The 26,347-nt window shown below is 44.1% G+C and overlaps 1 protein-coding gene across 3 annotated transcripts in view; it reads right to left on the bottom strand.

The window, feature by feature from the left end:
- UQCC1 (ubiquinol-cytochrome c reductase complex assembly factor 1) overlaps positions 1-26,015 on the bottom strand; it is a 92,736-nt gene extending 66,721 nt beyond the window's left edge. Inside the window, exons 1-5 of one of the 3 annotated variants that reach the window (XM_084775724.1) lie at positions 25,782-26,015; positions 18,341-18,445; positions 11,651-11,746; positions 10,260-10,367; positions 2,229-2,301 (exon numbers count right to left, since the gene is read on the bottom strand). In XM_084775724.1, coding sequence (XP_084631850.1) covers positions 2,229-2,301; positions 10,260-10,367; positions 11,651-11,746; positions 18,341-18,445; positions 25,782-25,865 — 466 coding nt within the window. In that variant the 5' untranslated portion in view covers positions 25,866-26,015. The remainder of the gene's footprint in view (positions 1-2,228; positions 2,302-10,259; positions 10,368-11,650; positions 11,747-18,340; positions 18,446-25,781) is intronic. The other 2 variants (XM_084775722.1, XM_084775723.1) reach the window with 2 other exon arrangements.
- Positions 26,016-26,347: the final 332 nt, after the last annotated feature.

Raw genomic sequence — 26,347 nt, 5'->3', positions numbered from 1 at the left:
AGTGAGTCCAGGACAGCCAAGGCTACACAGAGAGACCCTGTCTCGAAAAATCAAAAACAAAAAACAAAAAACAAAAAAAAAACACAGGTCTTATAAAAAAAAAAAAGCAGTTTAGGAACAGCAAGATGGATTGGGAGATAAAGTTGTTTGCCGTCAAGCCTGACAACTATAATATGATCCTCAGAGTCCACATGGTAGAGAGAACCAACTTTTTTTGTTTGTTTTTTGCTTTTCAAGACAGGGTTTCTCTGTGTGGCCTTGGCTGTTCTGGACTCACTGTGTAGACCAGGCTGGCCTCGAATTCACAGCGATCCGCCTGCCTCTGCCTCTCGAGTGCTGGGATTACAGATGTGCGCCACTGTGCCCAGCTGAGAACCAACTTTTATAAGTTGTCTTCTAACCTCAACATGAACCCTGTGGTATGTATGCTGATATACACGTGTATGCATGTGGGCACACACACACACACACACACACACACACACACACACGCACATGCACACGTGTGATTTTTTAATTAAATAATTAAAAACTGCTTGTTTACAAAGAAGCAGGGAAATTTTCTTTCCTGATGAACAAGAAAGTTTTTTTTAAATTAGAATTATAACTCCATATAGTATTTTAAGTCCCTAACTAATATTAATCTGCTGAAACAGTGAAGTACCCAAAACAACTTATATTTGAGATTTAAACAACCAACATAGTTATTAAGCAATCAAAACTGCATCTAATATTTTGTTAAATTATTACATGCAGATATTTGTTTCCAGAGCAAAGTGCAGGCCATAGGGACGTGTTAGGCACCTGGGTCTATGCGGGTATGGCTGCTGCTGTAAGAGCAGAGCACGGGCTTCCTTCTAAAGCAGTGCTTCTCAGCCTTCACAGGGGTCACCTAAGACCATGGAAACACACATATTTACATTATGATTCATAGCAGTAGCAAAATTACAGTTATGGAGTTACAACGAAATAATTTTATGGCTGGGGGGTCACCACAACATGAGGAACTCTATTAAAGGCTTCTGACATTAGGAGGATTGAGAACCACTGATCTAAAGTCTGTGGACATAGAAATGGCTTACATTTTCCAATGCCTTTACAAATACCTATTTGAGGGCTGGAGAGGTGGCTCAGAGGTTAAGAGCACTTGTCTGCTCTCCCAGAGGGCTAAGTTCAATTCCCAACAGCCGAATGGTGGCTCACAACCATCTATAATGAGTTCTGGTGCCCTGTTCTGGCAGGAAGGCACACATGCAGGCAGAACATTGTATATATAATAAAAATAAATCTTAAAACAAAAAACAAATACCCATTTTAGTTAACTATGTCAATAATTACAGTTTACAGCATCAAAATGACTCCTATATTGATATAATCAACTGCTACTAGTGATCTAAACCAGTAGAATGGAACGAATTCACCAATGGCTGTAAGTAATAATATTATATAAGCCTTTGGAACCAATAGTCCTTTAATAAAAAGAAGAAGAATGCCAGGCCTCGTGGCGCACGCCTTTAATCCCAGCACTCAGGAGGCAGAGGCAGGAGGATCTCTGAGTTTGAGGCCAGCCTGGTCTACAGAGTGAGTTCCAGGACAGCCAAGGCTATTACACAGAGAAACCCTGTCTTGAAAAAAAAAAAGAGAAGAAGAAGAAGAATCATGAAATTTATTTCAGGATTAACTAAAACAATCAAAAACTAGATACAAAAGAGAAATGATTGACAAAAAAAAGTCCACATCAAATGCTAAGCACACATAGTGGCACAAGCCTAGAAGCCCAGCATGTGGGAGGCAGACAACAGGATCAGGAGTTCAAGGTCACCCTTAGCTGCACAGTAAGTTCCAGGTCAGAATACCTCAAAATAATATTAATAGTAATAGTAATGATAATAATTTTTAAAAGGCTAGGGAGGTGACTCAGTCCATGAGTGCTTGTCCTGCAAACATGACCACCTGAGCCAGACCCCTAGATCCCATTAAAATGCAAGGCATGGTGGCCTGTGCTTTAACCCCAGCAATGGGGAGGCAGGGACAGGAGAGGAGATCACGGGAGCTCACCAGACATCAAGAGTAGCCTAACTGGACCTCTGGCCTTTACTTACGTGAATAAATACACACATCATATACACACAAAACAAATGTTTAAAAAAAAAAATAAACCAAAACTTAAAACCCACAGTCACAAAACAGTAGATCATTTCCTTTCAGAACAATCAAGAGTCACTTACTTAGAAAGAATTCCTCAAAGTCAGTTTTCTCCACACAGCTCGTGTACATGCGTAGGGCTGCGATCTTAATCTTCTAGACAAAAAATAAATAAAACCAAACTCAAGACGTGACTAAGATGTCCTGGCGTCATTAGATGTCAACTGCAGACCTCACATTCAGTTAGCAGGAGGAGGATAAACCTTATCTGTGGGGCAATTTACTTTGTTTTGTTTTTGAGACAAGACCTCATGTAGCCCATGTTGGCTGGAAACTGGCTTGTAACTCAACTCAAATTCTCCATTTTTAACTCTGGCTTTAACAGTAAAAAATTTAAAACCCCAGAAATTCTTTACTCTTTCCTCAGAGGCCCTACTAACTAGCCTATGATTGGGGGGTGGGGGTGGGCGGGGGAAGGAATGGGGCCACTGCATGTCTTTTCTGCAGACTCACAGAACCTGTGTGCACAAACAAAATTCTCTAATAAATACAAAATACTTTTCACTATGCCTCCAAGTATTAAATGTGAAGTACTTAGTATACAGTATTAAATTTCTTGCAAAGGACCAGCACTCACAGGAAGGCTCACAAGACTCTGAAATTCCAGCCCCAGGAGATCTGACATCCTCTTCCGCCCTCCAGGGGCAACAGACACCCATGTGATACACATACACACGTATGCGCAAGCAAACCATTCACACATGTAAAAATCCTTCCCTAGGACCTTAATGAGGCACTTTCCCCAAGCTCTGCACTGACGTATTGTATTTTATGTATGATTACTCCATCCTAAGACCAAATCTAAAAATTAAAAATCAATTCTTTTTTTTTTTAAAGATTTTATTTATTATGTATACAGAAGAGGGCATCAGATCACATTATAGATGGTTGTGAGCCACCATGTAGTTGCTGGGAATTGAACTCAGGACCTTTGGAAGAACAACAACAGAACAGTCAGTGCTCTTAACCTCTGAGCCATCTCTCCAGCCCCAAAAATCAATTCTTAAAGAGTTGAATTGATTTGCAGAACAAGCCAGTAATACGTGAACAGGTGCACCAGTGACCTTCCAATGTGAATAGACCAGTGCATCAGCAAACGGCTTGTACATGTTTCTTCTTCTTTTGTAAAATGACAGGGCAAGCTGAACAGAGGCCCTGCCTGCCATCTCAGCACTCAGGGTCGAAGCCAGTCCACACTGCAGGTCAGGGCAGTCTGAACTACAGTGCAGGACTCTATCTCAAAAACAAACAACAAAAAGAAAAGAAGAGGGGGGGGGGGAAACACAACAACTTTAAAGGGGGAGGGGCTTAGCAATTAAAAGCACTGGTTGCTCTTACACAGGATCCACTTCCCAGCACCCACGCCAGTTAACTCCAGTTCCAGGGGATCCAATGCCCCCTCTGGCCTCCACATGCACCAGGCATGCACACATACACAGGCATACATATACACAGATGAAATACTTTTTTTTTTTTTAAGATTTATTTATTTAATGTATGAATGTGATGTGCACCCACAGGCCAGAAGAGGGCATCAGATCACTTTATAGATGGTTGTGAGCCACCATGTGGTTGCTGGGAATTGAACTCAGGACTGTTGGAATAGCAGCCGGTGCTCTTAACCACTGAGCCATCTCTCCAGCCCCCACAGATGAAATACTTTTATACCTAACAAAAATAAATAACTGAAACAAAAGCTATATATATAATAAACAAGTAGGCGTCCAGCATGTGGAGGGCAGAGATGGATCAGAAGTTCAAGCTTCAACCACACGAGATCCTATCTACAAAATAAATAAGGAAAAATAAATAGAACTCATCAAGAGTAAAGGAGCATAACTCACTACAGGAAGAGGGATGTATGCAGAAAGGTGAAGTCGAACCCAACACTGGCAAATCAGTGTGGTTCACTGAAGAGGGGATGAGGGAAGAGCTGCCTGTCCGTTGCAACTTGGTCTGGAGCTACTGTGTTAATTGCTTGTCCCCTGTGATCTTCACTGTTCCAGGACCAAATGCTCGCCTACACCAAGTGATGCTGTGTAACCTTGCCTCCAAATTATTCCTGACTGGCCTACACCTGCCTTGGGCAGGAGAGAGGTGGACAGAGCTAATGTTTGTGGGCTTGGGAGAACAGAAGGATCATGGGAGAGAGGGAAGAGAGGAGGAGGAAGGAGAAAGCAGGTTGCCATGGGTTAGCGAGAGAAGCTGGCTCTGAGGACCGGCATAATGGAGAGGAACAGCTCCACTTGGAGTATGTGCAAGTGTTTATGGGATTTTAATTGAAAAAGAAAAGATAGTTTAAGGGGACAGTCTCTGCCCAGTTCCAGTGTACAGGCATATTAAAAACATAACAGCTTTCTGTGTCTTTTATTTATATAATAGCAGGAGAAATAATAACTGCCATAATAATTATATGTAATCAATAGTAAATATTAATAGCCATTCTACAATACTTGTCAATCTTTAAGAACTCTGATTCAGCCAGGCATGATCCCAAATGCTCAGGAGGCAGAGGTAAGCAGATCGCTCTGAGTTTGGGGCCAGCCTAGTCTACATAGTGCATTTGAACAAGTTTATCCATGGAACAGAGCGGACTTCAGAAGGCACCGAGCTCCACATCACCAGGCTGATGGCAGCCTTCTCCTGATACCGTTGACTCCAGCAGACCTTCTCCTATCCTGGAGGTGAAACTTGAGGTTCAGTCAACACTGAGTACCACGATCCTGCCACAGAGCTAAAGGCTATGGCTAAAGGATAAATGAGATGGACAAAAACTCCTGGCCTGGCTGAGTGTACGGCCAGGTTAACTACAGACTCATCTATAACTTTAACTGTTCTCGATTCCCTGCTCCCAATGCTTGCAGTTCCTTCAGGTTCCTCTATATGAATTCCTCTTAGCTATAATCACTCTGCCCCAGGAAAGGCGGACTTGTCTCCAAGGCCCGGAACTCCAAATATATCCATGGAAAAGCATCCATTACAAGTAAGGACTACTTGACCAGAAAATACTCCGTGAAAAGCTTTCACTACAAATAATAACTGCCTGACCCGATCGCCAGCATCTTTATACAGTGCTCCGTCCGTGGCCATCAGGGACATTTTACAGTTCTTTCCTTTTCCTGCAGCAAAGCCAAGCCTTTATTCTTGGGTGAGCCATTTTCCTGGACACAGCTCTAAAGCAAGTCTCTGAGGACCATCATGCTGGGACTGGCAAGAACAACTGGGAAGAACCTCTCTGGGAGCCATGCATTAATGTGAGTGAAGGAAGGAGGCGGCCTAAGTTTCCACTCAGTCAATACAGGCTGTTCCGGTCCTCGGAGACCTCATGTTTATATCACTCTCACTTTGGGAGGCTTCTCCATGCCACTTGTCGATGACAGGAACACCTAGGCCTGCTCTCCCATGCGCTGGGACATGTGTCCTATCCTACAAGACGAGAAGTGGATGGAGTAACTGCCTTGTAGTAATGGCTGTGTGAGCGCTGCACAGGGATTTTTATTTTATTTTACTTTTGTCACTTGAGCCTCCTACTCTTTGCTGGAATCTATAAACATTTTTGACTTGTGGTCAACAATCTGGGACCTTGTTCAAACAAGAGCACCCAAATGCCGGGCAGTGGTGTCGCACGCCTTTAATCCCAGCACTCAGGAGGCAGAGGCAGGTGGATGTCTGTGAGTTCGAGGCCAGCCTGGTCTACAACAGGACAACCAAGGCTACACAGAGAAACCCTGTCTCAAAAACAAACAAACGAACAAACAAGCAAACAAGAGCACCCTTGTCAGGCTACCCGTCCTGCGGGAGGGCGCTCACTACGCACTCTGGGTGCCTCGGACAGCAGCTCTTCATTCACGCGTTGTTCATTCGTCCCTCAATACTAAGAGAACTCAGGGTGTCTTCTCTTTTCTACAGGAAGCCTTGGTTTTCTTTCAACGATTCTTTTCTTTTTGGGGAGCAGGGGAGTGGCTAGGGCTTTACTAAGTCCCTCTAGCTGGCCTAAAACTAGCTATGTAGACCAGGCTGGCCTCAAACTCACAGAGATCTGCCTGTCTCTTCCCCCCAAGTACGAGGATTAAAGGCGTGCACCACCATGCATGGTTTCCTTCAGCCATTCTTTAGTTCTTACATGATGCTGCTATGTAAACATAAGGGGGAAAGTGACGTCAGAGCTAGGCATGGGGGGCCTCATGGACCATTACTCCAACACTTGAGAGTCAGAAGCAGACAGATCTTTGTGAATTTGTGTCCAGTGAGGGCGATAAAGAGACCCTGTCTCAAATAAAACAAAATAATAAAACAAACAAAAATCTTATTTCAAGATGCTCAAATAAGTAAGGAAAAGATACATTTAAAATCCATGGTAGGGGCTGGAGAGATGGCTCAGAGGTTAAGCACACTGACTGCTCTTCCAGAGGTCCTGAGTTCAAGTCCCAGCAACCACATGGTGGCTCACAACCATCTATAATATATGATCTGGCCTGATGTACATGCAGACAGAGCACTGTATACATAATAATAAATAAATCTTACCCAAAAAATCCATGGTAGACTGATTGCCTAGCATAAGAAAGATTCCCAAGCTAGATCCTAACAGCAATAAAGTCTGATATGATTCTATAGGAATCTATACATGAAAATGTAAGAGAAAAAATAGAGAAAAGGTAGGACATAAGCATCCACACACAAATAAACATTTTGCTCTCTAACCAAATACATGTGAAAATACAAATATAGAATCTTGCCCATGCAAGTATCTGGCCACAAATCCTGAGTTGACAGTGCTGCAAGGGGCCGCTCTATAAACCTTTCAAAACGGAAATTCAGAACTACATTTTCCCATCAGCATCATACCAGAATGCCATACTGTGGTATCTTTTTTTTTTTTTTTTTTTTTTTTTTTTTGAGACAGGGTTTCTCTGTGTAGCCTTGGCTGTCCTGGACTCACTACATAGACCAAGCTGATCTCGAACTCACAGCGATCTGCCTGCCTCTGCCTCCGGAGTGCTGGGACTCAAGGCGTGTGCCACCATGCCCAGCTCCATACTGTGATATCTTGATGTGACAGATTTTAAAATGAAGACTATAAAAATAGCCACATCAAAGCTGGGCGGTGGTAGTACACACCTTTAATCCCAGTACTCCGGAAGCAGAGGCAGGCGGATCTCTGTGAGTCCGAGGGCAGCCTGGTCCACAAAGTGAGTCCAAGACAGCCAAGGCTTCACAAAGAAACCTCGTCTTGAAAAAACAGAAAAATAAAATATCTGCCACATGAGAAAATATTTTTAATGCAAATATTTAGTTGAAGTCACAAAGGGAATCAAGAAAGAGCAGAGGCTAACCTCAGCACGAAGAGTGAGAATCTCCCACTGGTTTCATAATCCCTCAAATGATGGCCAATTTGACCCCTGGGATCACTTAAAAGCAACAACAAAAACTCAAAACCCATAAGACTAGACAAAGCACATGGAAGCAACCAGTGGAATCCAGTCACTAAGCCATGAATAAAAGAGTTACTTTTCCCATCTATTCTTTCTTTGTTTCCATTTCCTCCTCCTCCTCTTCCTCCTCCTCCTCCTTCTTCTGGTTGGGAGTGGGGGAGGCAGATGAGAGAGCACACGCCTTGAAGCCACGCATTCAGGAGGCAGAGGGAGGTGAATCTCTGTGAGTTTGAGACCAACCTTGTCTAGAACTTGCAGAGATTCATTTAGGATTAGTTTTGTATTACAAATGGCATAATCACAACTTTCTTTTTAAGTGGAGGGAAGGATCAGCAGGACAGCTCAGAGAATACAGGGGCTTGCTACCAAACTTGAACATGTAAGTTCAATCCCAGGACCACATGGTGGAAGGTGAGAACAGAGTCCCTTATGTCCTCTACATACCCTCCACTGCATGCATGCACATGTGCACACACACAGACACACACACACACAGACACACACACACACAGACACACACACAGACACACACACACACACACAATTTTACAAATTGTCAGTGAGCTAGGAGTAGAAGTGTACACCTTTAATCCCAGTGCTCAGGAGGCACAAGCAGGCAAATCTCCAAATTTGAAGCCAGCCTGGTCTACAGAGTGAATTCTAGGACAGCCAGGGCTGTCTCAAAACAAAACAAAACAAAACAAACCATAAACTGAAAGAAAAAAAAGAAAGAAAGAGGCCCTGTCTCAAAAGGAAAAGAAAAAACAAAACAAAAAAAACTAATTAAAATTTAAAACAAGGAGAAAAGTCTAGTTAGTAACCAAATATAACAACAATTTATCAATTGTCAAGAATTTTGCACACACACTTAAGACTTTTATGAAAACAACCAATTCCTTGATGATTTAGAAGAGACTACAGGGTCGCTAGGAACATCACTGTCACTTAGTGTATACTTGAAAGCCATTGTCAACACAGTGTACAATCAATGCTGACTTTTCAGAACCTGTGTACAGGAGATTTCAGACAGACACCTGTCCTTGCTGCCCTGAGGACTGCTGGGAAAATAAACTAAGCTAGGAAAGCAAACGTGGCCAGGCATGTGCATGTGACGTGCCTGTAATTCAAGTGGGGCACATTGTGAAGTGGGAAGGGGAGGAGAAATCAGAAGTTCAAGACCAGCCTTGGCTACAGTGAGTTCCATGGTCCGCATGAAAGCTTGCTCAAAGAAACAAAAACCAAAAGCAGAGTATATTGTAACACTGAAAATCTAACTTGAATTCATCTTGTTAAAGGAGTATATCTGGCTAGACATGATGGAACACTTCTTCAATCCCAGCCCTGGGCAGGCACAGCTCTGTGAGTTCAAGGCCAGCCTAGTCTACAAGCAAGTTCCATTCTGGCCCAGCCAATGCCACAAAGTGAGACCCTGTCTCAAGTAACAAAACACCAGAGGTGTGTGTGGCACTTTCCTCGGAGGTTTTGAGTAGTTATGATACTTCCTTGAGAAATCTCCCCTGATGCCTTGTATTCACTTGCCCTGACTGATAACTTTTAAATTATCGGGTTAAGTCCAGCATCTTAACAACCCTGGAAGGCACTAAAAGACACTCCTCTATAATGAAACAGGAAAATGGCCATACTAGGTGAGACCATAGCTCGAGTAAGAAAGCAGGTCAGTGCTGTGCTGGGAGGACAGTCGTTCATACAGAACTTTCTGAATAATAGATAATGTGGGAGACCAGCACAGCTGACTAGAAGTGACCAGCTAGCTAGGAAATATCCCTTCACAATATGGTTTTTTTATTATTAATTTTTATTTTATATGCATTGGTGTTTTGCCTGTATGTATGTCTGTGTCAGATCGTCTGGAACTGGAGTTATAGACAGTTATGAGCTGCCATGTGGGCACTGGGACTTAAGCCCAAGTCCTCTGGAAAAACAGGTGCTGTTGGCCACTAAGTCATCTCACCAGCCCTCATAATATGTATCATGGTAAGTCGAGAGATCAATTATTTATTTATTTATTTATTTATTTATTTATTTTTGGTTTTTTGAGACAGGGTTTCTCTATGTAGCCTTGGCTATCCTAGACTCACTTTGTAGACCAGGCTGGCCTTGAATTCATAACGATCCGCCAGCCTCTGCCTCCTGAGTGCTGGGATTAAAGGTGTGCGCCACCACGCCCAGCGAGATCAATTTTTCAGAAATGCTTACTTATAAAATTTTAAAGACAGTCACTAGAGTGGCCTATTAAAAATCAATGATGAAAACAAATTGACCAGAGAACAATGTCTCCTGAGGAACGCAGCCCACGGGAACAGCTGGCCCGTCTGTCCCTTTAAACTCATCTCCATGCTGTCATTGTCGTGCAAGGAAGCAAGGGCCTGAAAACTTCACCTCACACCCTGCCAGCTCCTGGGGACACCCAGGGAGCAAAGAATCAGGCTGAAGGGGTACACCTTGGTCTTATCTACCTCTTAAATTTGAAAGGAGGGCAGAGGGATGCATTCTGAGGGAATTCTCAAACGAATGTATGAATTTCACAGACCAGAAGCTTTAAAACAAAATCTATGAGCAACAGCAAGAACAGAGCCAAAGGAATGTAGAATGCTTTACCCATTTACTGTACTTCAACGGCCCAGTGAATCCCATGGCCTCTATCATCTTCGTGAAGGGACCAACCTTCTCCTCAACAGGCTGCGGGAAGTCCTGGGTAGTAGGGAGCTACTTAACCAAAAGGAAAGAAATCAAAATTAGCTACAAGAAAATTTCTAAACAGAATGCTTTCATTTATTCGTTCAAAGGGCACTTTTATTGCTTAGATCTCTTTTCACTATGAGTTGTTTTCTGCCTGACCTCTTGATTTCTTTTTTTTTCTTCTTTTTTTTTTCCCTTCTCCTGCCCCCCCCCCCCCCCGCCCCGAGTCAAGGTTTCTGTGTGTAGCCTTGGCTGTCCTAGACTTGCTTTATAGACCAGGCTGGCCTCGAACTCACATCAATCTGCCTGCCTCTGCCTCCCGAGTGCTGGGATTAAAGGCGCACACCACTACGCCCAGCTCCTCTTGATTTCTTTTAATGATCTGGGGGACTTGGTTGGTTGCTTGCTTTGAGTGCTCTGTTCTGTTTTACTGTAGTGCTGGGGATCAAACCAGGGCTTCACAAATGCTAAGCAAGTGATATTTCATGGAGCCAGACTCAGAGCCCTCAGGGTGCAAACACATCTGAAACTGTTTCTAACAGACATCCTCCAGATTATAGAGCAAGACACAGCCACCTCCACAACCATGCACCTGTGATCCCACAGTCAGGAAAGAGCAGCCCTGAGGTGTTAGAGTACACGTGACACGGAAAAGGGTGAGGTAGCTCAGTGGCTAACCACACTTGCTGCTCTTCCAGAGGACTTGGGTTCAGTTCCCAGCACCCCCAGAGCAGCTAGCAACTGCTTATAGGGAATATGGTGCCTTCTTCCGGCCTCTGAGGGCACCAGGCTCGCACATGGTGCACAAGCATATGTGCAGGCCAAAACATTCATTACACATAAAATAAAAACTAAGAGGGAAAGAAGGGGGAGAGAGGGAACTGTAAGAGAAGGGCAAAGGGCCGGGAGGAGAGGGTAAGTGGAAGGGACAGGGAAAGGGTGAGGAAAAAGAGGGGAAGGAGGAGAGGAAGGAGAGAGGAAGGGGGAAATCCCAGGAAAACCTGTTCTAACACCTCTCCAAAGAAAAGTAGATTATTCACCCAATAAGAAAGTCTTGCAAGGTAACAAACCACTGTTTTTAACTTGTATAAAATCTATTTAAAAAAAATGTTTACCTCAAAAAAAATTGTTTACCTCTAAAATACTTTCTAGACAAGAGCCTACAGTGGAAGAAACTCAGATATAAGCTCAGATGACACAAGTTCACATCCTCAGTCAGTGTGTCTCTTACCACCTCTGTACCTCAGGTAAAGCCTGAACGTCACCATCTACACTCACTTAAGGCAGCCTACAGCAGAGAACACGCTCACCTTACTTGTGGTGTGGTACTTCCTACTCTGCGGTGCATCCAGTCCAACAATGTGTTCTGATCCCACACAGATTTGAGACTGACTCATCTGGGGCGACTGGAGGAAGAACAGACAGATCTAAGCAACACTGAGCATGACGCAGCAAAGTGAACACACCTGGAGCTGCTCTGGATGATCCTCCCCGACCTTGCTTAGCCCAGCTTCTGGTGAGGGATCATCAGGAGGACCCAAGATCAGCAACCAGCACGGCGTCTACATGGCAGATGTTCAGTAACTAGCCATTAAATCTGTGAAGCTGGATGTGGTGGCTCATACCTGTGACTTCTGAAAGGCTAAGGCAGGAGGATTGCTGTGAGTTCAGTACCAGCTGTGAGACTGTCCCAAAGAACAAAATTTAATAATAATAATAATAATAATAATAATAATAATAATAATAATTTTATATAAATAAAAATAATAAATAATAAAATATTGTTGTTGTTGTTGTTGTTATTATTATTATTATTATTATTATTATTGAAGAAATAAAAGGATTCAACCCTAGAAATACATTAGACTAAATCTGAGTCTAATCAGAGAAATAAAATTATAATAGGAAAGAGAACTGTAATACGTTTCCATGTAGCCGGGTATGATGGTGCATGCCTGTAATTCCAACGGATCTCTGTGAGTTCGAGGCCAGCCTGGTCTACAAAGTGAGTTCCAGGACAGCCAGGACTACACAGAGAAATTCTGTCTCGAAAAACCAAAATAAACAAGTAAACTTGGGACTGGAGAGATGGCTCATCGGTTAAGAGAACAGGCTGCTCTTCCAGAGAAACCAGGTTCAATTCCCTGCAACCACATGGTGGCTCACAACCGTCTGTAAGTTCTAGAAGATCTAACACCCTCACACAGACACACATGCAGATAAAATACCAATGATCATAAAATAAAATAAATTTTAAAATAAAACAAGGAAAACAAACAAACCCTGCTTCTGCCACCTAAAATCTCAGTAGCCACTGACACCTTGCTGCACTTTGGTTATGGTGAGGCCCGAATGGGAAAAGTATGGAAAGTGCATCCCCAAAACAGGTACTCATTAAGTAAACGAGGTCACAGTCACCACCAGATCACAAGTGCCTTCCTTTCATAGTCACACTGCCTTTGGCAACAGTGTGGCAGTACCCAGCCAATTACGGTCATGTGCCAGGGCTACGCTAAATGCTTTACATAGATTTCCTTCTTTAATCCACTCTACAATTCTATTCAGTTAGTATTAATATAATCAAGAATACAGTTTGAAACATAAATTTCTAAAGAGAAAACTACATGTAAGCTCTATAAGAGTAAAAATAAAAATATCCATTAAGAGACAGTAAATTAAGGTACAACCACTCGCAAAAATAGAAAAGCGAGGACCAAACCCAGGGCGTTGTACTTGTACGCCAAACCATTCTGCCCTGGATGAAATTTTCAAAGTCTGAGATTTTAATTGAGGTCTTGCGATGCTGCCCACCCTGTGCTACAACATGCCATTGATGTTTTTCTTCATTTTTTATTTATTTTTAGAAAGGGTCTCATGTGAACCAGGCTAGCCTCAAAGTCACTAGATGGCTGAGATTACTGCTGTTGTTGTTGTGAGACAGGGCCTCACCATGTGCCTCTGGATGTCCTGGCCTTGAACTCACAGAGATCCACCTGCCTCGGTCTGCCTCCTGAGTGCTGCGATTAAAGAAAGACATAGGCGGCCACATCCGCCTATACTGTTATTTTTAATATGGTTTTAGGTTCACAGCAAAACTGAGCGGAAAGCACCGGGTACCCATATACACTTTCCTCCTTTTCCACACACACTCTCTCCCTCTGCCAGCATCCCACACCAGAGCGTACTTTATTTATTACAACGACCTACTTTGACTGTCACCGTCTGCTCAAAGTCCACAATCTATACTAACGACTAACATGAAAAACACAGCACTGTTTAATTTTAAAAATATAAGTGAAATTACAAACAAAATCATGAACACAAGTGTGGGTAAATCTAGGGAGCCACACAGAAATGAAAGGGTTCTTCGGTTAAACTGGAATTGTGAGTCGCAGACGAGGAGTGAAGCTCAGTAGCAGACCGCTGCCTAACACGGCCAGGCCTTGGGTTTGCCCTCCTGTACCACAGCAGGACCAGGGAGGAGGGCAGAGGGAAAGGAGGGAAGGGAAGAACGAATTATGGGTAAGTTTGGGAACTCAATGTCCAAATTCCCAGTAATGTTTTAATTGCCTTTACAGCTAAAAGGGGTTGGGGGGGGGAGCAGGGCATGGTGGTATATGTCTTTACTCCAGGCACTCGAGAGACAGAGAGGCAGGTGGATCTCTGAATTTGAGGCCAGCCTGGTCTACATGCATAGCAAGTAATAGCAAGGATACTGTCTCAAAAGAAAAGGGGGAGGATAAAAGATAGGAGGGAGTAAAGGGTTAATCCTTCAATTCTGGTTTATTCCAAAGAGAGAAGGGATAAATAGAATTAACAATGATTTTCCTGTTTTATCTTAATAAAGGAAAAATAGTTTCTCATTGTGGAATAGTACTATTTGTATTTCTTTCCAAACAAGAATAAAAAAGATTAGTCAGAATTCCTCTGCAGTCCCAGGGACACTTGGGCTTTAATTCTCAAGTACCAAGCAGGCTTTGTGAACTACAGACTAAACACAGAGCACCTCCCATGACGTCACGTACATCAGCGTAATGGCCCATCTGAACACAAAGCCCTTACACTGCCTCAAAGAATGCGGAGGGTGGAGCCTGAGCAAGTGCTGGGCTGCCCCCGCAGTGTGGTTAGACATCCTTCTCCATCCCCAGAGCTCCCCAGTGGTCAATGGATTCCTTCTACCTACTTTACTGAACCGCTGAAGAATCTGTGACATGCCAGGAACAGCGCCTTCCTAATGCCCTGCATGCACATCCACAGGCACACATGTACATTTCAGACCATCCTTCTGCCTTTGCTTCCTTCAAAAACGACCTTGGAACACCTCAATGTTTTACCTTTCAAACTAAAGAGATAGTAATAAACAAAATTGCCCAGAATAATGGAATATTACTTTTTCTTTTTCTTTTTTTTTCTTTTCTTTTTTTTTTTTCTTTTTCTTTTTTTGGTTTTTCGAGTCAGGGTTTCTCTATGCAATCTTGGCTGTCCTGGAATCGCTTTATAGAGCAGGCTGGCCTCAAACTCACAGGGACCCACCTGCCTCTGCCTCCCAAGTGCTGGGATTAAAAGCATGTGCCACCATACCGGGCTGGAATATTACTTTTTCAAAGAGGCCTTCTCTGCCAGGCAGTAATGGCACAGCCCTTTAATCATAGCACTCAAGATGCAGAGGCAGGCAGATCTCCGTGAGTTCAAGGCCAGCCCGACCAGGACAGCCAGAGCTACATAATGAGACTCTAATAAATAAATAAATAAATAAATAAATATGTGAATGAATGAAAAGAATGTAAGATTTCACACAACAGGAGCAAGCAGGCTCAGCAGGCAGAGGCCCTTGCACTCAAACCTGAAAACCTGAGTTCAGTCAAGATCCCACAAGGTGGCAAGAGTGAACTCCTGAGAGCCGCCCTCTCACTTTCCCATGAGAACTGTGGCACACGTACACCTGCACTCACACACACAGAATAAAGTGAAAACTGAAAAGCAATTCCACAGTTATTTCCCATTTCCAAAAAGCCTTAGGGCTGGGGCTGCTTGGCTAGCTATGTAGGAAGCCCTAGGCTCTGTCCTCAGCATCAATCACGCAAGGCTGGTGTAGTGGTGCAGGGCTATAAAGCCGGGACTCAGAGACAGAGGCAGGCACAACAGTTCAAGGTCATCCTCACCTATACGATGAGTCCAAGACCAGCCTGGGACACATGAGTCAACAAATAAATCATAAGTAAGTAAAACAACAACAACCAAAACGGTCTGGAAAACGAGAGGCCTCCATGCTTGGGGGGTGCAGTGGGGCAGACACAGGCTCAGGCAGCTCTGAATGCTGTGGGTACGTGTGTCTCACAGTTGAGCAAAAATGTAAGCTCCACCAGGGAACAGCCCACTTAGACTCCTTTATTCTCTGCCCCAGTGCTCAGCGCCATTCTGGGCATGGAATCAGTACTCAATAAAAACTAGGTAGATTTTTTTTTCTTCTACTTTGTTCAAAGAGAAGGACAGCCTGGCGAAGGTCCAGAAAAGAACCACAGCATGATCAAAGGGAGGAATAAAAGGTCCTAGTGGAAAGGTTAAAATGAACTCAAGTTGTTTAGCTTGGAGAAAAGGCAACTGAAGAATTAAGGAGTAACTTAGAATAACACTGAGGCTGGAAGACGCTACAGAGGTCTCCTGGTCCAACTTTTTCACATCATAGACGAGGAAGTGAAGAACCAAGGGAGAGGTTGCAACTTGGTGAAGGTAGCTCAGGCAATTTTTTATTTTTTAATTTTCGCTCTGTAGTGAGACTAAAGTTTACTCATGCAGCATGAGCTTAAACAGTAATAAAAAATAGCAGTTACAAAACATAAATAGTAAAAATAGCAGTTACAAAGCTGGGTGTGGTGTCACACGCCTCTAATCCCAGCACTGCAGAGGCAGAGGCAGGCGGAGCTCTGAGCTGAAGGTTAGTTAGCCTGGTCTATAAAGTAAGGACCCATCTCAGTAAATAAATCCTCAGTCAGTAAATGTAGGAGGAGCCACAGAACGAGGAAACCAACCCAAGCAATAATGCCATAATGATTATTGGAGTCGAGCACCATCAAGAGGATTATTACATAATCTAGCAATCTAATTTGAACACACATCCAAAAGTCTCAGAGAGATCTTTGCACACCCATGTGCACTTCACCATTATTCACAAGAAGCAGAAGCTACCCAAACAGCCAACGAATCCGTGGATAAGGAAAATATGGTACATAACGGACTGAGAGGCCAGCCCGCACAAGATGAAATCCTGTTCCTTACTACAGTATGAATAAACCTTTAAAAATCTTAAGTAAAATAAGCGAGCCAAAGAGTACTTGACTACACTTCTTTGTGATAATTAGGGTGCTCAAACTCCCTATTAAAAATATGGAAAAAATATACTGGGCATGGTGGCATATCCCTTTGATCCTAGTACCAGGAGGCAGAAGGCAGGCAGATCTCTGAATTCAAGGTTAGCCTGGTCTACAGAGCTAGATCTTGGACAGCCAGGACTATATAGAGAAAAGCCATCTCAAAAAAAAGGAAGAGAAAAAAAAATATGTTAAGAAACATAATGCCAAAAAAGGAATTAACAGCCAGGCGTGGTGGCACATGCCTTTAATCCCAGCACTCGGGAGGCAGAGGCACAGGCAGATCGCTATGAGTTTGAGGCCAGCCTGGTCTACAAAGCAAGTTCAGGACAGCCAAGATAACAGAGAAACACTGTCTCGAAAAACAAAAACAAACAAACAAAAATTTACAAGTTCAATAACAAAGACTATTTTTTTGTTTAGTTGGTTTTGTTTTTGCCCCCACCCCCCCCACCCCCCGCAAGACAGGGTTTCTTTGTATAGCCTTGGCTGTCCTGGACTGCTTTGTAGATCAGGCTGGCCTTGAACTTACAAATGCCCGCCTGCCTCTGCCTGGGATTAAAGGCATGCACCACCACGCCAGCTAACAAAAACTATTTAAACAGCATAAATAATGCCTGTTTTAGGAAATGAAAAGCCACCAGAATATATAATTCTATGCATATTTGGTATTTGTTAAGGTACTTAACTATTTCCTTTTTTTTTTTTCAGTCTCCCATGCATGCAAGAAACGAGCCATACTCCACCCCTGTCAGGGTACTTAAGGGAAAAATTAATATGCACACATTTCCATAAAGAATGGAAGAGACCCAGCAGAGATGAAAATATTGACATTTTCAGATTTGAAGTAACAGGTGATTTTTATTTCCTTTATTACTAAAGTATTAAATGACTAAGCCAGGCAGTGGTAGTGGCATACACCTTTAATCCCAGCACCCAGGAGACAGAGGCAGGTGGATCCCTGAGTTAGAGGCCAGCCTGGTCTACAGAGAAACCCCATCTTGAAAAACAAAAAACAGGGCTGGAGAGATGGCTCAGAGGTTAAGGACACTGACTGCTCCTCCAGAGGTCCTGAGTTCAATTCCCAGCAACCACATGGTGGCTCATAACCATCTATAATGTGATCTGATGCCTTCTGGCCTTCAGGTGTACATGCAGGCAGAGCACTGTATACATAATAATAAGTAAATCTTTTTTTAAAAAGTGTTATATGACTGACAAAATAATTAAGAAACTAAAACCCTTTAAAGAGCGCGAGGTTCAAGGCATCACAACAACCATACAATCAATGGAACTAAGGCCTTAAATAACCACATCCTGGATTTTATGTTCATAAAAAGAAAAGGAAATATTTTGTCACCCAAGGAAAAGTAGCACATAGTAATTTCAAAAAGAAAACTGAAAAGTTAACTAAGATGAATATCTGGAAAAAGTCCCTAACAGTAAAAACCATCAGACTGTGACGTGGTATCCTAGGCTGAGCTCCACTGCTGGGAATTTAGAAGCAACGCCCTGGACACCATAGTGAACAGACCACAGAGACTCAGAGTGGTCTCCTGGGCCTTCTCCATCCACAGTGTGGTTTGCACATAAATAATAGGGTCTCATACCAACAGAAAGAACAAACTTTACCTGGGATATGCTGGCCGGAGTCCTGCCCCACTGTCTTTGGGTAGAAGATACTGATACCAGTTGGCTGCATATTGGAACCCACTGGGAGAAGCTAGTCTGGTTCCTCTAGAAAGAGAAAAACATTGTCAGGACTCTATATCAGAGTACGTATGTAGAGAGCAGAGTGTACCGCTGACATTGTGAAACAGTACGAATTACACATTTGATCAGGGTAGTAACACAATCCTTTAATCCCTGTATTTGGGAAACAGGAGTGGTGGGTTTCTTTTTTCTTTCTTTCTTTCTTTTTTTTTTTTTTTTTTTTTTTTGGTTTTTCGAGACAGGGTCTCTCTGTGTTAGCCTTGGCTGTGTCCTGGACTCACTTTGTAGACCAGGCTGGCCTCGAACTCACAGCGATCCGCCTACCTCTGCCTCCCAAGTGCTGGGATTAAAGGCGTGCGCCACCATGCCGGACGAGTGGTGGGTTTCTACAAGTTTAAGGCCACCCTGGGCTACATAGTGAATTCCAGGCCAGCCTGGGTTACATAGTGAGACTTTGTTTCCAAGGGGTTGAGGGAGAAGAAATACATATTTAGCCTTGGAGTCTGGCTCCTGGAAAGAGTTCCTGAACCCTCTGGCCTTCAGATAAGACTGTTTCATCCTTTGTAACAACCGCTTTCAATCTTCCGAGCTATGCTAATGACTCTGAGGACAGATTGGCTGAGTAAAGGAACCAACCACTTAATCCTCACAATTGCCTGAGTAACCTAGGTCTACTGTTACCACCCTGCTCATACAGAGAAATATACGCGTGTATCAACAACCTGCCAATGTCACAGAGTTAATGAATGGCAGACTTAGGATCAATACTGGAACCCAGGTAGCTTATTGCGGGCCAGTAAGATGGCTCAGTGGGGAGAGAGATGACGTAAGGTTGAACCTCAGATCCCACAAGGTGGCAGGAGAGACCAGCTCCCAAGACGAGACACACGTATGACGCTACGTGTGTAAGTACTCTTACGTACCACGTATGTCTGCGCGCGCGCACACACACACACACACACACACACACACACACACACTTAAAAAAAAAAGCAGAGTGTGGAAAGTCCTTGGAGTCAGAAAGCACTGAGTCCACTCTTGGCTCCTCTAGTCAAAACCACATGAAATACCACACTCTCTGAGGTCTGGTTGCCCCTTCTATAAATTAAAGATAGACCCCAGTGCCACAGCTGCACCTTGTGTTACTAAGCCGCACCCAACGCCCACTTCCTGGAGGGCAGGAGAGTCAGGGTGAGCTGGAGAAAGTCCTAAGAATCTGAAATCTTCAGGTGCTTTTTTAAAGTATTCCATAAGCTCCCAGGCTATGTACGTTACTAAGAGGCCATTCACAGAGCCATACTCAAATGAGGAGAGGAAGCCAGCTGGGCAACGGTGGCACGCATCTCTGGCGGGTTCTCTGAAGGGAGGGAGGCTGAGGCAGAAGGATTGCGGGTTCCAGGGACGCCTAAGCTACACAAAGAGACCTCCTTTCAAACAAATTGGGGGAAATGCTTTATTTGAACTATAGTTTGAGCTGTTGAAGTCGTTTCCAAATGAGAGATGGCTGCTGGTGTTTTGTTTTAGTAAAAATGATCATTTTGGGGCTGGAGAGATGGTTCATCAGTGATGAGCACCAGCTGCCCTTGCAGAGGACCCAGGTTCGAGTCCCAGCACCCACCTTGCGGCTCATAACCATTCATAATCTAGTTCGAGGGGATCCAGTGATCTCTTCTGGACTCTGTGAGCACTAGGCACACACATGGTGTACACACACATGTGTGTATGTGTATGTTTACCTACACATACATACATGCAAGCAAAGCACCCATATATTCAACATAAAATAAATATTAAACAAAATAGCCAGGTGTGGTGGCGCACCCCTTTAATCCCAGCACTCAGGAGGCAGAGGCAGGGGGATCGCTGTGAGTTCGAGGCCAGCCTGGTCTACAAAGCGGGTCCAGGACAGCCAAGGCTACACAGAGAGACCCTGTCTCGAAAAAAAAAAAAAAGAAAGAAAGAAAGAAAGAAAAACAAATATTAAACAAAACAAAACCTGCCTGGAGACATGGCTCAGCAGTTAAGAACACTGACTGTTCTTCCAGAGGTCCTGAGTTCAACTCCCAGCAACAACATGGTGGCTCACAACTATCTACACTGGGATCTGATGCCCTCTTCTGGCATGCAGGTGTATATGCAGATACAGCACTCATGTACATAAAATAAACATATCTTTAAGACCGGTGAGTCTTTGATCCCAGCACTTGGGAGGCAGAAGCAGTCAAATCGCAGTCAAATCCCTGAGTTCCAGGCCAGCCTGGTCTACAAAGTAAGAAAGCAAAGGCTACACAGAGAAACCTTGTCCAGAACCCCCCCCCAAAAGATACATCATAATTAAACTATCAAAAGACAAAGAAAAAAGCGGTATTGACAGCAACAAGAGATGCCATATATCATACACAAGGGGCCCTCTGTAACACTGTATTGATTTATCCTCAGAAACTGTAGCAGCTAAAAAAAAACATGAGAAAAAAATCCTGAAAAGTTAAATGAGAAAGACTCATAGGCCAAGCATGTTGGGACATAACCTGTAACGCGCACTCAGGTGCCTGAGGAAGGATGATCATGGCAAGTTTGAGGCTTGTCTAGGTTACACAGTAGGACCCTGCCTCAAAAAAAAAGGGAGGGGCACCAATAATAAAACATCTATACCCAGCAAAACTATCATTCAAGAAATGGAAGGTAAAACAAAAACTTAAACCAGATAAACAAAAACTGAGAGAATGAGAGACAGCAAACACAGCCTACAAAAAAATACTCCTCCTTCAGAATGAGAGGAAAGGATGCCAGGTGAGCTGGACAGATGGCTCGGGAGTTAAAAACACTTGTTGTTCTTGAAGAAAACCTGGGTTCAGTTCCCACTGCCCACATGGCGACGCATGGCTCACTGTAATTCTGATCATCCATGTGGTGTGTGTGTACATATATACACACATATATATACATACAGGCAAAATACTCATAAAGCCATAAGATAATAAAAAGATATGCTAGGGCTGGAGAGATGGCTCAGAGGTTAAGAGCACTGGCTGCCCTTCCAAAGGTCCTGAGTTCAATTCCCAGCAACCACATGGTGGCTCATAACCATCTGTAATGAGATCTGGTGTCCTCTGTACATGCAGACAGAACACTGTATACATAATAAATGAATAAATCCTTTAAAAAAAATAAAAAGGTATGCTAGATAACTCAAATTTACATGAGGAAATAAAATATACTGGTTAACTACTTAAGTAATTAGATTTATTTTTTTTTTTTTTAGGTCTCTGGGGTTGGCAGTGGGCACTTCAAGACAAGGTTTCTCTATGCAGCTCTGGCTGTCCTAGAACTCACTTTGTAGACCAGACTGGCCTCGATCTCACAGATCTACCTGCCTCTGCCTCTGGAGTGATGGGATTAAAGGCATGAACACCACCACTTGACTTTAGGTCTCAATTTTTTAGTTTAAAATATAATAATAAAAGACAATTATTACCCTTCCATACACATATTAAAAAGCTGTGATCTGAATGGCAGTAGCATCATAAAAGAGGAGATAGAGCTATACAGAAGCATGGCTCTTACATCTCTAAAGTCAAATTGATATCAACTCAAACCAAATTGTAAAAAATTAGGGTGCTAATAATATCTCCAGTATAATCACAAAAACTATACTCCTCCACCCTACCCCCAAATACTAAAAAACTTTTACCATGGGCTAGGTCTTATATAGCTCAATGGCAGTGCATCTGCCATCACCACCAGGTATTTAAGGCCAGCCTCTGCTACACAGAGTTCAAGGCCAGCCTCTGCTACATAGAGAGCTCAAGGCCAGCCTCTGCTACACAGAGTTCAAGGCCAGCCTCTGCTACAAAAACAAAAAAACAAAAAAAAAAATCAAAACAAAACAAAACAAAGAAACACCAAACAGGTAAAGCATAATGTTTTTTAATCCCAGCAATTAGAGGCAGGGGCAGGCAGATCTCTGTAACTTTGAGGCCAGTCTGGTCTACATAATGAGTTCCAGGACAGGCAGGCAATGTACAGAGACCCCATTAAAAAAAAAATGAAAAAAACAGGAAGATCAACACAAGTTCAAGACCAGCCAGAGCTACAAAGTGAGACTTCATTTCACACTCAAAAAAGCAAACACAGCCAGGCCTGGTGGCGCATGCCTGTAATCCCAGCATTCGGGAGGCAGAGGCAGGTGGATCGCTGTGAGTTCGAGGACAACAGGGTCTACAAAGTGAGTCCAGGACAGCCAAGGCTAACACAGAGAGACCTTGTCTTAAAAAACAAAAACAAAAAAAAACCAAAACAAAAAACAAAAAAAAAAAAGCAAACACCTTGGTCATTTCTCCAAAGATATACAAATTACCAATTTAGAAGCGCAACACTGATAGTCGCTAGGGAAATGCATATTACAAGCACATATTGTTTCACACCCATTAGAATGACTGGCATCCAAAACCAAAACAAACAAAAATTAAGCTGTAGAGAAACGGAATGTGTTTGCACGCTGGTGATGTAAAACAGCACATCAGCTGCCCAGCTCCCAGCTCACGACCCATGTAACTCCAGCCCCGGTGGAGCCCACAGGCCACGCACCCATCTGTGGTGTGCCTGTGCCGTGCACGCACACACTTAAAACCAGGCGATGTGGCACATGCCTTTAATTCCAGCACTCAGGAGGCAGAGGCAGGTGGATCTCTGTGAGTTCGAGGCCAGCCTGGTCTACAAAGTGAGTTCCAGGACAGCCAAAGCTACACAGGGAAACCCTGTCTTGAAAAAAAACCAAAAAAAGAAAACAAAACAAAAAACAAACAGCCAGAGGTGGTGGCACGCCCACCTTTAATCCCAGCACTCGGAAGGCAGACACAGGTGGATCTCTATGAGTTCAAAGCTAGCCTGGTCTACTGAGTGAGCTCCAGGACAGCCAGGGATACACCAAGAAACCCTTTCTGGAAAAACCAAAACCAACCAACCAAACCAACCTTAACTATAGGGATGTGATGCTGCTGGTAGAGTACTTGTATGCACAAAGCCCTGGGTTCCAGTCCTTCCACCACATAAGCCAGATATGGTGGCGCACAGTACTCCCAGCACTGAAGAGGTGACGGAGGATCAGAAGTTCAAGTTCAAGTCCAGCCAGGGACACTGGAGACACCGCCTCAAAAGAGGAGGAAATCATCATCACCAGAGAAACATAGATTTTATTATTGAGTCTCTAACCAAACCTAACAATGCCACTGATTTTAAAAATCTGAGGTCAGATTTCCTTTCTTCTTTTTTTGGTTTTTTGAGACAGGGTTTCTCTACGCAGCTTTGGCTGTCCTGGAACTTGCCTTATCGACCAGGCTAGCCTTGACCTCAGGGATCCAAGTTATTTATGTGTGTGGGTGTGCACATGACCGGACACACACACACACACACACACACACACACACACACACACTGAATGAGAAGGTCAAATGGCAGCTTGCAGGAGTTCCCTCCTCCACTGTGGATGCTCGGGATGAAATTCAGGTCACCTGGCTCCCTTTTCCCAGTGAGCCATCTTTGGGAAATCTGGGAGAGTTTTCATAGCTTCATCAAGTTACAATACATAAGACGCCGAATGTGAAAGAAATTTTCATACATTTTTGTACCAAGAGATAAAACAGGAAATAGAAATACAGGCCCAACCACTAGACAGTAGATGAGAGGTGTTTTTTATTTTGCTTTGTTGGTTTTTTTGGCCTTTCGAGACAGGGTTTCTCTGTGTAGCCTTGGCTGTCCTGGACTCTGTAGACCAGGCTGGCCTCGAACTCACAGCGATCCACCTGCCTCTGCCTCCCGAGTGCTGGGATTAAAAGCGTGCGCCACCACCGCCTGGATGAGAGATGGTTTTTACAGATGCTACCAGCAAAGAAAAAATAAAGCTGTAATAATCCCTATGCTCGGGAACAAGAAATTTAAGAGAGCCGTCTGCTAATCCCCAAGTCTCTAGCTCAGACCTTTGTCTTCTATTTCCGCAAAGGATCTGCCTTAAAAAAATAACTTAGGGGTGGCTGGAGAGATGGCTCAGAGGTTAAGAGCACTGTCTGTTCTTCTGAAGGTCCTGAGTTCAATTCCCAGCCACCACATGGTGGCTCATAGCCATCTACAATGAGATGTGGTACCCTCTTCTGGCGGGCAGGCACACATGCAAGCAGAATATGTATAAATAATAAATAAATATTTAAAAAATAATAATTTGGGTTCAGCATTAAATTCCTTATCTAGCATGCATGAGGCCCTGGGTTTAACCCTCAACACACACACACACACACACACACAATGTTCACACATAAATAATTTACAGCAGGCCAGCTGCCATCTCTCTAGCCATCCTCGGATCTTAATTCCACTTCTGCCTTGGTTAGCACCTGTAATTACTTCAGCAATTGAAGCCTTCTCTGGGTAACAGGAACAGGCCTCAAACAAAACTTCCTGAGCAGCAATTGAGGGTTTCCTGACTTTGCGAGGGTGGCAAGGGACGTAAGTAGAGTGTAGTGGGCCACATATAAAATGATTAAACACACGGAAGATAACAATTCAAAAGATAGCCAAAAAAACAGTGCTCTTGACGTTGTTTTGTAAACACCTGATTAAAATGACAAGATGTCTCATCCCTTGGTGACTAGGAGCCTGATCCGCTCTGTCATTTTCCTAACCCTTCCCTAAAGTCAGGGGTGACCCTGGAGAGGATTTAAGGCCAAATCTCAAGGGGACCTGGACAGAGCTACCCTCACTCCTCATGGATTTGAAAAAGTCTAACTGTCTTCCCTCCCTCCCTCCCTCCCTCCCTCCCTCCCTCCCTCCTTCCTTCCTTCCTTCACTCAACAAGTGTTAGGTTGTACCAAATACTACGCTGGGCAAAGTGACAGCCACAGGACCATTTCTCCTGAAGCTTATGCTCCGATAACTTCTTCACTTCACTGAACTATACAGGTAGAAATTCACTTTAAAATCTCTAAAACAAAGTAAAAGAACCTCCGAATCCAAAGGGACTGCGAGAAGACAAATGTCCTCGTTTTTTCCCATGGACCTGGGACCCCCAGTGTCTTACTCAAGGTCACATTGTTACAGACATGAACTAGACCCTACCACCCCCCAGTACCCCCACCCCGACTCTAGTCAGTGCCCCACGTACTCCTCTCCCAGAGAGAGAGCCTCATCTCATAAAGATCCGAGGTCATTGCCCTTTTAAAAGGTGGAGAAGCCAAGGCCAAGTGAGGGGTAAGGAAAAGTGGGAAGCTGCCTCAGTTTCCCTGTGGAAAGGCCACCACGCAACCGAGCTACGGCACAGGCTCCCCGACTTCTCCCCTGCTCCTCCCGCCCCGCCCTCTCCAAGCCCAACCTGAAGACGCGCGTGCGTGTATAGAAAAGTATCCCTGCACTCACAAGGACTCGCACCAGCAACGCCATGTTCCTCCACAATCATTTCCGGGTGAAAGGTGGGCTTCCGGAATCCCGATCGTCACCCCACCCCCTCCGGACGCTGTCCTCTTGCTCACGGTAGTCGGGCTCCGGCGGCGCAGGCGTAGATGTCGCAGTGCGAACCTGCGCTTTTCCCGCCGTGGGTCTGAATGAGGTTCCAGGGCGCGCGACTCCTCGCCGGTCTTCCGTCCCTGCCGCGCGTCACAAGGCTCACGTTCTTCCCCTACATCGCCTCCTGGGCCTGGCCTGTCACATCCCGCTCACACTTCGGTAACCGCTTGGCAGCCATTCCTTTCCTGACTTTAACCCCCAGGAGACTGAAAGGACGGGACTGAAAGGAACAGGACTTCTGATGTCCCAGCAGTTAAAACAGAGCCAGAGAAGAGCATAGTCCAGGAGTGGTTGTCACACGCTGACCTGCGACGCCTAGTAGAGGAGGGGTTTGTGGCTTGTGCCTGGCTAATGAGAGCATCTTTAAATATTGAT

The sequence above is a fragment of the Acomys minous genome, assembly GCF_964271855.1.
Source record: "Acomys minous genome assembly, chromosome: 3".
Classification (NCBI taxonomy): domain Eukaryota; kingdom Metazoa; phylum Chordata; class Mammalia; order Rodentia; family Muridae; genus Acomys; species Acomys minous.
This window is presented reverse-complemented; position numbering and strand designations above follow the sequence as displayed.